The sequence below is a fragment of the Balaenoptera physalus genome, assembly GCF_965194825.1.
Source record: "Balaenoptera physalus genome assembly, chromosome: 5".
Classification (NCBI taxonomy): domain Eukaryota; kingdom Metazoa; phylum Chordata; class Mammalia; order Artiodactyla; family Balaenopteridae; genus Balaenoptera; species Balaenoptera physalus.
The window spans coordinates 130,631,008-130,646,815 of NC_138884.1; the positions used below are offsets into that span (position 1 = coordinate 130,631,008).

Here is a 15,808-nt window from a genome sequence, read left to right on the forward strand (position 1 = left end):
TAGCCAATGCACCAGCAAATCCTGCCCACTCAACCTGCTAAGTCTCTCTTCAATCACTTTAATTCTTCCCATCTTGATTTTGATGTGTGTCTCTCTTTAATAATGTCTAGCCTCCCCAGTAGACATTAAGCTCCTCGGTCAGGAACAATATTTCCTTTTGCTCACCACCTTATTCTCAGAATCTAACAAAATTTCTGATACAGAATATGCCCTCACTAAATGTGTTGAATAAATGAATGAGTAAACACATGGAAAATATCAAGGCATTAGTAAGTCAGGGATTCATTTTCATTTGAACTCCAAGCAGTCAGTATATTCATTCAGTGGTTTTTGAAAACGTGTATCTACACAAAGACCTCCACACAGATGTTTAAAGCAGCTTTATCCATCCAATGGCTTTTATTTTTTCAGTTGCAAGTGACCAAAAAAAATGCAAGTAGCTTAAGTAAAATTGAATTTATTGACACATGTATCTGAGCATTCCAGGAGCTGATTTCCTTTAGTGACTCTTGATCCAGGCCTGGTTTCTCTTTTTCTGTTTTGTGTCTTTACTTCCTCAGTGGAGGCCTTATTCTTAAGTCACCATTTGGCTTATTCACAAGATGGCTGCACCAGCACTTGTCCTGAGTCCCATAAGAAAGTAAGAACTTTTCTATTTCAAAGTCAGCAAAACTTCCTGTCCCGGGCCTGCCTCTTATTGGCCAGAACTGGGCCATATGCCCATCCCTAAACCCATCACTGTGGATTACACTAGTCATGGAACATTCCTGGAATTGTGAGCAGGGACAATTCCAGTCCAAGGCCATAGTCTAAGTTGGGGAAAGAGTGATTTACCAAAGAAAACTTTTACCATAAAAAAGGATGAATGTTTTTAATATGGCAAAAACCACAAATAACAAATGCCCACTACAGGGTTTTTACACCTTTCAATTACTGCTGTCACCAGGAAAGAAAAATACTGATATCTACAGAAAGCTTATAGAAATAGTGTGCTCAGATAAGAGAGAAAGAACTACAGCACACACCACAGCCCTTCAGTGGTACAGGTGGCAAGGTTAAGGCAGGGGTATTAAAATATGGAACTCGATATTTAGAAAAAATGAAATAAAACAAAGCCCCTAACCTACAAATGCGGGCCTCAAAACAAGACTGGGAAGCCTCAGATCACAGATACGACCATGAGAATACAGCAGCATGTCACAGCATAGAATGTGTTTCTTTATGCCCCATGGATAGGGTTACTATTGACTGACTGAAAATTTACTGGCTTGCTGAAAAATATTGCCCTATTTATTTATATATTCAGATTCTGGTATCTAGAGTGGGCAAAACCAGGTAAGCAACCCACTCGCCCCTCACTTTTACAGAAATCTGTCTGTATGTATATGTGTTACATGAAGATGCAAAAACTAACAAGATCTAAGTCAACAACAGAAGGCAGAGCAGGACAAATGACAGAGACATGTGCTATGGGCAAAAATGCTTTAAGAGTTGGGGGAGAAATCAGTTCAGGCTGAGCTCTTCAGGAAGAAATGCAGACAACAATAGTTTGTCCTTCCCATAGGAAGATGACATAAGAAAAATAAAAATATGTGATTTTACTTCCTTCCTCCCCCCAGTAAATAGTTACATCTTGGAAGTGATTCAACCATATATTTTTACTCTGTCTCTCTTGTGACATAGGCATGTATTGATGAAAGGATAAGTATGTTATCTCTAACCATGGAAACAAAAAGCTTTAATCAACTCTTTGACAATCTTAAGAGATAACATTTCTTCTATCCAATTTTGAAAGCCTCAGTGAGATTTCATCTCAGAAGACCTTATTACCAGCAAGGCCAGAGCCCAAAGGGGAGAAACACCCTCCCTCCTCTTCCCTCAAGGGGGTGGTGAGAGAAAGAGGAGGTCTAGAAGCTCAGCCACATCCAACTTTCAACTGGAGCAATGCTATCAGACAACCCACAATCTCACCTATTCACAAAAATCTGCCCTACCAATGTTTTCTGGGCCACATCTAACACCTCCTAACCTCTAACCTCCTCCTGTATCCACTCCTATTATCTGTGCCTAATGACAGAGGGGTAACCTTTCATATCTACTCATTCCTTTACAAATCCATATCAGTTCTCCTCCTCCTTACTATCTATTTTCTTCTGCTTTCTCATCATTCTTTCCATTATTAAAAATTGAACAGCTGTTGCATATTCAGGAAAACCCCTCTTAATTTATTGTTCTTTTTGTGTTCATCTTCTCTGCTGATCTGAATTTCCCAGACAACCCGGTTTACTCTTTGGCATTGTTAGGAAAAGTTACAAGACCGTGCTGCCTCTGTTGACCACTAAAGCTTGTGAGATCTTGCTTTAGTCTGGCCCACTTTGTCACTCAGAAACCCTTTTGATCACCTCTTATTGACACATTTCCCATTGCTGACTATTCTGGACAGTTTCTACACAATCTAACTGTCCAAGCACTATTCCCTACTCATAGTAGAGATCTTTCCATTAAAACCATCTTATTAGAATTTCTACAGAATTCTCCCTCACCACCTCCAGGTCATTCCAACCCCACATCTGGTCTAAATACTTCAAATTTCATCTACTGTTTCTTTACTGTCTCCTTGACTACTCCCGGACTTTCTCTAAATTTCTGTATTGATATTATATCTCTCATTTGACACATCCTTGGCTGTCTCTTGTTAATTGTCTTTTTATATACGTATTCTGCCTTCTCGAGTAATGATAAACATCAAGACAGGAATCATGAGATAACTCCTATTGCAGTGTCTTAGAGTTTGCACTTAATCAGGCTGCATTGTAAAGTATAAATTATTATTTTACAGTAAAAATATTCTAGTTTTTGCACATTTTATAAATTCTTGCTTTATCACGTTCTTGAAAGTTTAGAAAATGGCTATTAGTAAAGTTATGTGCATGTATTGATACTTGTATTCAAGATGATCAGTTAGTTTTGTTCAAAGATATTGCCTATTCTATGAACAGAGTCAACAGTAACGAGAGCTAACTATCTTGCAAATGCAAATTTGGCATATAGAAGTCATTTAACAAATATATATTGGATGGATACATAAATGGTTAGGGTAAAAATGTGCATGGCTTCATCCTCACTGGAAAAAGGAATTCAGCTGACATCATAGAAAGATGACCAGGTTTGCCTGAGGGGGAAAGGAACAAACCAGGATGGCATAGTCTAAACTGGGGCACTGGCAGCTCTGCCCCTTGAGCACATCCTTTCTGTAAACTCACTAAGAGGACAATATTCAGGCGCCCTGCATATTACTAGCCAAGATCTCTAAAACTTTAAGAGGGAAATAAACTCACAGAGTAAATTAAGGAGACATCTGAAAATCACAGCTGCTATTAAAGGAAGATAATAGACTAAACAATCTATGTAGTCATGCGAAATGAATGAAGAGATCAAGAATTTAAAATAAAACATCATAAATATCCTTCAAGAAATGTTAAGGAGGACTCTGGTGACATGAAAAAGAAACTAACAGTTACAATGAAAAATCAAGTGGATACACTGCATACGAAAAATATAAAATTTGAAATAAAAATATTGTAAGGCAGAGTGGATTTAGAACAAGAACAAATTATTGAGCAAGAATATCAGATTAAGAAACTCTCCCAGCAGGACATCAAGGAAGTTTTAAAGGATGAAAAAAATCATTAATTAAAACTTGAATGAAATGGAGAATGAAAGTAGAAGTGTCAAGTCCATAGAATAGAAATCCCAGATGGAAAAATAAAGATAAATAGAGGGAAGGAAATATCTGAAGAAATAATAACTAGAACTTTTCAAAAATAAAAATTTGAAACCTCAGACTGAAAGTACTCAAAGAGTACCAAAGAAAAAAAATACACATCTAAACACATGACAGTAAAATTTTATAGGCTCAAAGGACAAAGAACAAGTCTTAAAAGATACCAAAGAGAAAGAGGGTATCTCAGGCTGACATCAGGATTCTAAACAGCCAGACTGGTATCAAAGAGACAAAACATTATAGATTTAGGTGCATTGAAGGAAATGAACTTAGAGCTTATGACTTTTATATCCAGCTAAACCATCATTTAAATATGAACACATGACTATCATATGTTCAGGGATACATGTACTGGATATTTTGTTTGCCCACTCCAAACCATCTACCCTGCATCACTCTGCTCCATGCCTGGATCAAGGGACTCCCTTGGCATTTCATTTTTTGGGGGAATAGAGACCCCTTGTAGATCAAAGAGAGGAAGGAATCAGGTCAGCGTATTTGTATCCATGGCACCCTCCATGAGGGGCAGCATGGGCTGGCTTCTTGCTTCTACCCAAGGTCATAACTCCTATTCAGTCACTGTCTTCACACAGCTCTCTCCCTCTCTATCTCTCAGTTTCTTCTTTTTCTTCTCCTGCTCCTCCTCTTTTTCCTCCTCTTCCTCCTCTTCTTCTTCCTCTTCCTCCTCCATCTTGTCATCCCTTCAGGCCCAGGGATGGGAGGAATGCCTTGCTTTTAGCAGCTGGTACTGCACTAACCTCTTTGTTTTTCTGTACCCTGTTCACTCCTTTGTAAGTGGCCGTTAATCTCGCCTCAAAGTACTCGGTGTGAATGTGCCATCTGTCTCCAAACAGCACCCTGAATGATAAACATAGCCTCAAGAGGTTTGCCATACAAACATACTTTAGAAAACATTTTTGAAGAAAGTTTTGCGGAGGCTCTTATTAAATATATGGGGAATAAGGATGAGTAAATTATCTATTTTTAGTTTCAGCAATCTATTTTTTAATTTACCAAGGTTTTATTAATTCAATTGTTCTTTTCTGTAGCATGCTTATTTTTGGTTTTATAAAAGCAATATCTTCTTAAATCTCTATGAGAATAGTAATTAAATTTATCTCTAAGTTCTCTTTTGTTACCTTGGGTTTATTTGATTATTCTAGAGTTAGTTTTCTATCTCTTTATCTTAATCTTGTTCCTTCACTTTTCAGGTTTTTCGAAAATGTCTAACAATCCTTTAAGAATGCAGAAATGTGAACTGACTAAGAGCTCTGTGCACATGGGCTGATGGTGGCAAGTGGCTGGCTCTGATGTAAGGAGATTGGGTATGGACCCGGTCATCACACTTGGGCACTCTAACATTCCAGAACACTGCAGCTTCTGTCAGTATTCACACTAAATGCTGTGGTTCTCCTCCAAGTGGTTTTCCCCTTGAGAGGAAACCTGTGTGTGTGTGTTTGGAGGAAGTGTTGAGGACTGAGGGGCAAATACCTTCCTGACGGCCATTCTGTTCATGGTGGGTGATGGAGTGGACTGGGGTGGCTAACTGTTCCGTAGACAAACCGTCAATGAAGTCTGCCATTTTCACACATCTCTTTCTCTCACTCTCAAATGCAGATACTATCTAAAAGAGCCTGAGTCTCTCTAGGATTCTGCTGAAGAGAATAATTCTCTCTTGCTCTTGTGGTCTTCTCCGGGTATATTCTAACCTCTGACTTCCACAGTTTTTTTTTTTTTTTTTTTTCTCATAATTACGTTATTGAACCGGGCTCATTTGCCCGATGTGCAGCAAGCCAAATTCTGAGATACTGAGGTTTGCAGCAGAGAAAGGGTTTGTTCACGAGGCAGCCAAGCAAGGAGACAGGAGAACAAATCTCAAATCCACCTCCCCAAAGGCGAGGGGCCCGGGATATTCGCTGGATAAAGCTGAGGCATGGGGAGTGTGGGGAAACATGATTGGAAACAAGAAAAAGGTGAAGTAATTGTCCTGTGCAGGAACAATTAAGTTACATGCTTCTCCATGGGGCGCATGTTCAGAAAATGTTGGGGTTAGCATGTCCTGAAGGTGGAGTTTTTGGCCCTCTGATGTCACCGAGGACACTTATGCATGCCCAGTCGGAGGGTTGGTGTTCTAACCAGTCTTAACTGGTTGGAGCTCAAACTAGATACAGCTGACTCCAAGTTCTGGGAAAACAACTCAGGCAAACATCTTATTGTTTAGGTTAGGTGACGCTTGGAGGATATGCAAGTTTTTGTAAAAACAATTGAAATGAGCTTGATCAGGGAAGGCGGGCTACAGTTCGTTAATTGAGCAAGTTAGGATCTAACTGATGACTACCCTCGGTTTCAATATGACGTTCATAATCTACAGCCAGTTTTTGTTTTCCAGAAATTTACTGAAAATTCTCATCCACTGTGACTACCCTCTCTTTTGCTTTATTGTTGTGAGTTTATACACTTTGTTTTCTTTCATTGTCATTCTGATAGGATCTCGGGAGAAAAAAATACGTTTAGATAGTCTGCTATCTTAAGCAAGAAATCATTCCTTAATTATTTTTTAAACCATTCAGGTTGGTGGAGTGTAGAGAAATACTGGAATGCCTACTTTCTACAGAGAAGAGATATAATTGTAGGTTTCTTGGATGCTCTTTTTCCTTGCCTTCTCCCTTTTTAAAAAAAATAAATTTATTTATTTTATTTATTTATTATTTTTGGTTGTGTTGGGTCTTCATTGCTGCATGTGGGCTTTCTCTAGTTGCAGCGAGCGGGGGCTACTCTTTGTTGCAGTGCGTGGGCTTCTCATTGCGGTGGCTTCTCTTGTTGCAGAGCATGGGCTGTAGGCACACGGGCTTCAGTAGTTGTGGCGCACGGGCTTCAGTAGTTGTGACACACGGGTTTAGTAGTTGTGGCTCGCAGGCTCTAGAGCACAGGCTCAGTAGTTGTGGTGCACGGGCTTAGTTGCTCCGTGGTATGTGGGATCTTCCCAGACTAGGGCACGAACCTGTGTCCCCTGCATTGGCAGGCAGATTCTTAACCACTGAGCCACCAGGGAAGCCCCTGTCTCCCTTTTTTAAAATGCCTTTGCCAATTCATTAAAAATTAATCTTAAAAATAGTTTCTTTGTATCTATTTTTCTAGGTTTTCCTGAGTTAACACAGTTTTGTAAGCATATCAGCAGCTAAGGAATCTAGCATAGTGACCAGAAACCAAAGCAGTCAGACTGGTAGCATTTACTCATATTGTCTTATAATTCTAATGATTCAAATAGGAGCATTTTAATGTTATTTTATCTCATTTCTTTCTGATTTCTTTCTTTTATAGAGACATCATAATCACAGTTCTGGAAAACAAAAATTTTAGTGAGCAAGAGGAAAAGGAACTTGAGATCTAAGCCAGTAAAGCTCTGTATGTTTTTAAAACTTATAGTTTCACCTGATTTTTATGACTCTTTCCCCTATTCTCTCATTTGCCAGCCAACTCTTTTCAGCTTCATCTGGTTCAGAATAGAAAGGATCTTCCTGGCCATGAAATGGAAGAAAGGTGTCTAGGTCTGGCACACAGTAGGAGCTCCAAAAATATTTGTTGAATCACTTCACTGGCAGTGAATAACACGTTGCCAGTCTACACCTTTTAATAGGTGGGTCTGTTTTTGTTTCAACATTTCAAGGACTCTTGTACTCCCCATAAGACCTATAAATACTACATTTGAAAAGTAGCTGAACTTCTTTTTTACCTCTACTCATAGTAATAACTTCTCAACATTGTATTTAAAGAGCCTGCTAGCCTTACAGATAATGAAATTAAATGGATCCAGGTTGAATTTTAGAGCAATAAAGCAGAAAAACATCTTAAGGCTACTTTGGTGAGCAGAGAATATAAAAAGAACTCTTTATGGAGTGATAAAGAAAGGAGTTTTATTTTTACAGACTATGTGGGGAGTAGAGAGGGTCAGGTTGAGTATTAGGAGGAAATTCCTGAATGTGTAGTTTTCACATTTTATTAGCATTACTTCGCCTGCCACACATGGCAATAGACTTTCTTTGAAAATGTAGGTCATATGGATGTAACAATTTTTTTGGCCATTCCTATATTGGTAGGAACTCAGGTTTTTTTCTATCTCTGAGTTGTTTCTATTGATAAACACCAGTATGCATCATTTTTAACATTTTATTAAATATATTAAAAGAAGGTCTTTTGATAATGCTTTAAAAAAATTTTTTTTTTGCTTTGAAAACTTCCTTGTTGCTACTGGAGATAAAAAGGACTCTTTCATAATGACAAAATAGCCAGTCATAAAGACATAAGAATCCTAAATATGCATGTACCTGATAACATAACCTTAACAGATTAGCAAAAACGCTGGCTGATGTAAAAGAGGAAATAGACAAATATAAAACTGTAGTGGAAGAATTTAACACACCTCTCTCGGTAACTGATAATCCAAACAAGAGCCCATAGATGTGAGCAAAGGAAGAGACATTGGTGCAAGATTGGTGAGTGATATGGAGTGTGCCACCTGTTTGGGTAGCTTATCTGTGCCCCCTGGCCCTGCTCTAACTGATCTTGGATATACTACTTCCATTTTATTAGAACTGTTTATGCGATTGCCCGATCTATGACTTGGTGGATGTGACAGTGCCCAGCTCATGATAGGCAGTTTTGGTCACATGGTGACTGGATGGTATGACACTTGGTCTGGAGCTACATTTTGACAGTGAACAGATGACACGGGCTTGCTCCAGAAATCCAGGGGTATGCACAGCAACTCTAATTGCAATGTGCCAGAGGGCCACATGACATCTTTATCTAACACACATACTTCTAATACTGTGGGATTTTAAGGGGCATATGATCCAGGTGACCGAATTTCTCATACTGCAACCTAGACTATTGGATCTTTTAGGTCATATGGTCCAAGGGACAGGTCTGCTTGTATGTAACCTAGACCAGTTGCAGAGCCCCTTCTTGTTCTGGGACCCACTCAAAACTAGCAGCCTACCATTTTGCCAATAAATGGGTCAAAACAATATTTGCTAGAGGAGAATATACGCCTCTGAAACCCAAAGAGGTCTACCGAGTACTGTACTTCTTTGTTCGTGGTAGGATGTTCAAGGTACAAAAACCCATACATTACTTGGAAAGCTATGGCCCGAAATTTCCCAGAACATAAGAACCCCTAAAAACTTCACCAATGTGGCAGCCTCTAAATCTTTTTAAGTTTTATCGCTATTACTTCCCACCCTCCGGAGCATATGTGATTATGAAAGCAGAGTTCTTGCCAATTTTTTCTGCCTATCAGATCTAATACAATGTGATAAATATAATGGACCAAAATGATCTTCCGTGGAATATCCAGACTGTTCATGTCCCTTTGGACTATACTGTGAAGTAACAGGCAAGTTAACATAACCTTGGTTAAAGCGGTGGAATGTATACTGTCGTCTATCTCGTGTGAATGTAAACTGCTGCTGATTTTCCTTTTAAGTGGGCATTGAAAACAATGCATTTGCTTGATCCATAGTTGCATGAAGTGGACCAGAGGCTGTGGTAATCTGCTCTAGTAAAGCTACTACACCCAGCACAGCAACAGCACTTGGAGTTATGACCTAATTTGTGTTAGTCCACTGTCATTCATTAAGATCTGACCAGTTTTTGCAGGGGTCTGATTGGTAAATTAAATAGGGATATGATGGGTACCTATGCTGCATCATTTAAATCTTTGGCAGTGGGACTAATCTTTGATGTTCACCCTGGGAAGCAATATAGTTTTTGATTTACTCTCTTGGCTGCTGGGGGTATGGAGAGGGGAGGCAGTTTCAAAAGCTTCCACCAGGCTTTTCCTACTCTAGCAGATCTTGTGCTACTAGTCAAGAAACCAATATAAGGATCTGGCATTTTTGCATTGCAAAATGAAATTCCCTTATGTATTTTTAAAAATTGAAGTATAATTTTCATACAATAAATTAATCCTTTTAAAGTATACAATTCAATAAATTTTGACAAATGTATAAAGTCAAGTAACCGACCAGAATCAAGATATGGAATATTTCTATCATCCAAAAAAGTCACTCAGGTCCTTTGCAGTCAATTGCCTAAGTTTAGCTAGCCCCTAGCAACCACTTGCTTGTTTTCTATCCCTATAGTTTGTCTTTTCTGGAATTTCATGTAAATGGAATCGTAGAATATATATTCTTTCCTCCCTGGCTTCTTTCACTTAGCATAATACTTTTGAAATTGATTCTTGTTATTACATATACTAGTAGGTAATTCCTTTTTATTGATGAGTTATATTCATTGGATAGCTTTACCAAATTTTGTTTATTCATTCACTAGTTGATAAACATTTGGGTTGTTTCCAGTATTTGGTTATTTTGAATTAACCTGCTATGAACATTCATGCACAGGTTTCTGTTTTTGATGGAGTTCATTTTATCACTTCTTTCTCTTAGGCTTCTTCCTTTTTAGTGCCCTGTTTATGAAATCTTTACCTCCCCTAATCTTGGGTACAAAGATTTTCTTCTATGTTTCATTCTAGAAGTTTTATAGATTTAGCTTTTATATTTAAGTCTATGATGCATTATGAGGTAATTTTTATGTGTAGTGTAAAGATCAAGGTCCTATTTTGGTACTTGGATATTCAATTGTTTTGGAACCATTTGAAAGTTTTTCCTCTCCCTTTTGAATTACGTTGCCACATTGGCCAATACATAGAGCTCTTTTTGGCATAATGATCCAAAATGAAACAAAGGACTTAAGGGTTTGAACAGTGATACATATCTTTTCACTGATTTCATAGACATTTTGCCAAAATGCTGATAAATGGAAGGATAGTTTTCTGTACCTTTCTTCAACTGTATCTCCTGGATCCAAAGAGACCTTTTCAGTTCTCACTCCAGGTACCAGATAAGGGGAAACCAGATGGAGTAAAATGAGTGACCTCTTAGGGCAGGGGAAAAAAGGGGAAAAGAGCAGGTCCTTGGATGGAGGACAAAGGGGTTTAAGAGACTCAGGGGACAGTGAAGTCAGGGAAATTAGAAAGAAAAGCCATAACCAGGCCTCCTTTTGCAAATCCAAGGCAAACTCTGGATGGAGTATAAATTATGTTACACCATCATCAGGACCCATGTCAGACTGGACTCAGAGCTTCTCTGGCTAACGGTAGGGCATTTCTCAGTGACGGACTGGATCATATTTCTCTTCCAAACTTTTATGACAGAGCAAAAGGATTATAGGTTTAAAAGACCTATAAAAGACCTATAAAAAAAAGTGAGCTATAACTATTTTTGTTTCTGAAGCAACATTAATGCAATGTGAGGGAAAAAAAGAAAGAAAAGAAAAGCTTTCACAGGATGTCTGGAAATTTTACAGTAAATATTTAAATTATTATCTAATATCTAAATACTTTAGATCAAGCTCTGCAACGTTTAAGATTTTTTTAAAAAACTCTAATCTTATTAATTAAACGGTCAGGTATAGTGTTGATTTATCCATTATTCATTGTCATATTTGGAGCATGTGTACATCAAATTTAGGAAGAGTCATATGAATATTTGACAAATAAGGATAACCAAAAATCAGGGAATGTGATTCATTTTTAATGGTTTAATGATTTAATGATAACTGTTCTGCTACAGGTATAACAGGAGGACAGCATACGTAAATAACCCACGATGAGTCCATTTCAACATAAACCAAATAATCAGTTTTCCTCTCTTGACTTTGTTAATTTTCCTGTGTCATATTGACATTTTCCCCTAGTACCACACACTGTTTCATCTTTTTTTTTTTTTTTCTCATCCATGCTCACATTAACACACATATAAAATTAAATGTCTATATCTTGAAAGATCCCAATGGCCTGAGTTCTCTGGTACACAAACCTGAAAGCTGTACAAGTGAAATACCCTGAGAATTCTTGAGCTTCTCTTCCTTTCTAATACCTGGCTGGAAGAATAAGTGTTGGAAAATTGGAAGCAGAAGAAACACTTTGGCCATGAGGCTGTGACGACGGGACTTTGAGAAGCTCAGATATTGAAGGGGAAGCAACAGGGCACAGTGATGGTGGCCACTGGAACCATGACATTTGGGAGTAAGAGGAAAATACTAAAAGGAGAGGGGTTGAGTTTAAGGGGGAGAAGTAGGTAAGGAATACAGGTGAGGAACTCTATTGTTCTTCCTGACCCAGCGCTCTTGGGGGGTCAGTTTTGGGCATGATAAAATTTCACGGGCTTGGAGTTGATTCTCTCTCACTGACTACACCTAAAAGCCCTTTTACATAACAAAAAGTCTTTCATCCTACCAGTGACAATAAAAGGCTTAAAAATATAAATATTTGATATAGTTAGATTGGCCGAAATATATTATAGTCAACTTATAAATGAGGGTCCCAGAAACATTCCTCTTTTGATTAGAGAAAGCAGTTACAAAATAGGCACAAGTGGAAAGTTGAACAGCGTTGAGGACAAGTCTCAGAAAGGAAAAGGGAACAGAAAGAGGGGGGTGCTGAGACATGAAGAACTACAATAATGCTCCAGAACTTGGGGTGCTTTGGAGTACAGAGTGCTTTCCCACTCCTATCTCATTTTGTTCTGGCAGCAACTTCGTGAAGTAGGAGATACCAACCCAGTTTACACAGGAAGGAAAAGAGGCTTAAAGAGGTTAAGTGACTTGTCAATCATCACAACAATGGTGACGGGTAAGAAGCTGAAACCCAGGCATCTGCCTCTAAATCTCAGCCATCTGTCATTTTGCTGCTTCTCCAATGCCTTTGACTTTATTGAATAGACCTCTTTTGCAAGAGACATACCACCAAGCTTCAGTGGTACACTAAAAATTACATTATAGTGTTCAACTATTAAACTGACTCCAGAAAAATGATGTAATTGTTAAGCTATTTTCTCATCCATCTTGGCAATAAATAGAAAGCCACATTACATTGACTGCGTGGCGGAAAAACTGCTAGATAAATAACAAGTCTTTGACCTTTGCTCAAAATAATTTTCTCTTCAGATTAAGCCATGAATGGCATTAATTATGAAGACATTGTTATAATGAATGCCCACTGCCTAAAGCAGAAATCTCAGAAAGTTCAGAATCAAAGAGGGCAAGATGTCGTTTGAGATGTTTTTTCTCCTCGTGTTGTTCACACAACTTGACTTCAATGTTGCCATCGCTGAATGCTTCTCCTTTGGTCTCCTCTACTGGGTTCTCTTTCTGGGAAAACTTTGCTTTCTTCTGCATCATCGTAATTCCTGAATTTCCGCGCCTTTGTGCTGGGGATAAGGTTTCTTTTACTATGCAATAATAAACTGCAGATAAAAAATTCTTTTTGAAGTTTTCATGCATAAGTGCATAAACAATTGGATTACAGATGGAATTGGAAAATCCAATTTTTTGAACTACAGCAAAAATCATCTTGATTGTAACCTCAACATATTCCTTTTCAAAATTGCCTGAAATAAAAAGTAATGCTTTAGAATGGATATTTTCTTAATGACTATAAAATAACATTTCTGTTTATCTTCTGTCTTTATCAAACACTTACACTTGTACCAGTGGTTAAAGGTGTGAAAAATTCTCAAGACCATTTTGCGGAGAGCCAGCTGATGTCTGAAGAAACACCACCTTTGTGAAGAGTCCTCCTTCTTAGAGAATCTAGCTTACAAGCACAGCCCAGTGCCCAGCACAGATTAGAGGGTTTACTGCATTTCAGTCTGATTTCAAGCTTCATGTAAACTGGAAGCCGCAGTTACCCATCACATGTCCACTTGTGTTATAGAAACACAATCATCTGAGAACCATGTTAAGGCTCAGATTATCAGAGAGAATACATTAAGGGTCTGGCTGAAATCCTAGATGTTATTAAATTCATGTGGTTCAAGTGAGGGTTCTAAATAGAGAACACTCACAGGATGTCACACCTCTCCCAATGTTTAAATGGCTTAAGGAGAACAGAAGGAGTAGCATGGGAGATGAATCTCAAAAGCTGTTCTTTACCTTTTATAATTATTAAAATTATGAAAGCCTCGATGATACTCATACATAATTACCTGCCACATAATGATCTAGTGATCTTGAAAACACGAAAGAAACCTGTTAAATGTTTGATATTTGATTACCCAAGTGAATGGCAACATATTTCAATGATTCATTTTCCATTCTAGCAGGAAATGAACTAGAATTTCCATCAAATGAGAATGACAAACACTCACTGTATTCAGTCATCATGTGAACAATGTGGAAAGGTGCCCAGCACACAGCAAAGAGAGCCACCACTGTCACCATCATAACAACAGCTCACTTCTTCTTCCTGGACCCATGGGGATATATTGCATTAGTTAACTTCTCCTTGGCAGATGTGTCAAGCTGACAGCAAAGCTATTAAAATTAAAGTCTAGACCTCTCAATGATATTTTTCAAATGTTAATGAAGCTCATGACAGATTATGAACTGTTCTTCATCTTTTCCCATTTCTATTACCCACATCCCTGTATTTCTCATAATGTGAACATTCTAAAGATATGTGCTCATTGTGGGTCTAGCACCGTGCTAGATGCTTGGTTATGTCCTCAATCTTCCCAAAAAGTCAGGTGCAGAAACTGAGGCACAGAGAAGGTTAAGTAACTTGCAAAGTCAGATGCCTAGCAGAAGATTTAAACTATAAAGGCAAGTTTGGATTTAAACGTAAGCAGTCTAACTTCAGTGTCAAAGCTCTTATTCATTTTATGTTGAAGAACACTTATGCCTGTGATAGAAAAATATGGGAAGCCCTCAGGACAGAATTAAACAGTAATCCTCCGTTACATAACTAAGTAATATGATTAATCAGGGATTCAAATGGAGTTTTCTCCATTAGTCCTGTAAAGGAGATTAATGTCTGCAAGAGATTTACACATTTTCAAGTTTATAACGAGTCATATTCATTATTTATTATCTCAGCATAGTAGTCCTTTCTTCTGAGGAAGTGAGAGAGCTAAATCAGCAGTAAGTCCCAAGGTGCTGAAGAAGTCCAGCACCCTGTACGTCGAGAGGGAAGAGTTCTTTATATAAACTGGACACTAGAGGTCGCTGTACACTTGTGGAAATGTAAGTTTCATCAAACCACTAGACTTCTAAGATTTTATTTTTAATAGCCATTCAGTGTAGATTATAAAATAAACCATATGGCCCATGAGTATCATAGCAGTAAATTATGCTTTTAAATTTCTATTAATCAATATGATCAGAAAGTAAAGCTTTTAGGTAAAAATAAAATATATCAATAATAATGATTTTAAATAAATAACATTCTCTCATTTCCAAAGGATTTTCATACATATCATCTCACAATTTTTAGCATCATCCTTGGGTGGGAGAAAGTAAGGATGGATATTATCATGCTTCCTGGTACACATGAGGAAAGCAGGGGCCTTGGGAGTAAGGAGACATCCACATATTGACATGCAGAAGAAAATATAACGATTTTAAAAATTCCGAGTAACTATTTATAACAGTGACTTCCCCTTTGATTTGGGAGCTGGTAATCTGACTCTTTCTTCCTGTCATATGGAAAATCTCAAAAGTTTAAAGTCAGTCCATGTGCTAAACGTGAATTACAAATGACGCTTTGACTAAATTACCCAGGAATTCTGAGATCTCTGGCAACGGTCTCTTCCAGCACAACTAATTAAAAAAATATATATTTTTTAATACAGCAGTTTCTTATTAGTTGTCTATTTTATACATATTAGTGTATATAAGTCAACCTAAAAATATTTTAAACAGAGGTGAATATTCCATTCAACAGACCTGGCAGTTTTTGACATTTCTTTTCCATGAATAGTTCGAAGCACTGAGCCATCCCTCACTCTTTTCTTTATCCAAAGTTCATAGCTGGTCTTACTGTATGGGATAAGCATCACCATAAGAGGAAGAGGAAGAGGATGACAAGGATGAAGGTAGTATAGATTTTCTGGTGCCCAGGGCTGGTCCACTCTTCCAAGCAGCAGATGTGCTCTTTTTCATATAAGAAGTTATATTTAATCT

General features: G+C 37.9%; 1 protein-coding gene across 1 annotated transcript in view; it reads right to left on the reverse strand.

Annotated features, from left to right (window-relative positions):
- Positions 1–2,002: 2,002 nt before the first annotated feature.
- The window catches only part of QRFPR (pyroglutamylated RFamide peptide receptor), a 129,778-nt gene continuing 115,972 nt past the window's right edge, over positions 2,003–15,808 (reverse strand). The window contains 5 exon segments of the mRNA XM_082461953.1: positions 2,003–13,236; positions 13,996–14,080; positions 14,084–14,093; positions 15,572–15,698; positions 15,701–15,806. Coding sequence (XP_082318079.1) covers positions 12,830–13,236; positions 13,996–14,080; positions 14,084–14,093; positions 15,572–15,698; positions 15,701–15,806 — 735 coding nt within the window. The 3' untranslated portion in view covers positions 2,003–12,829.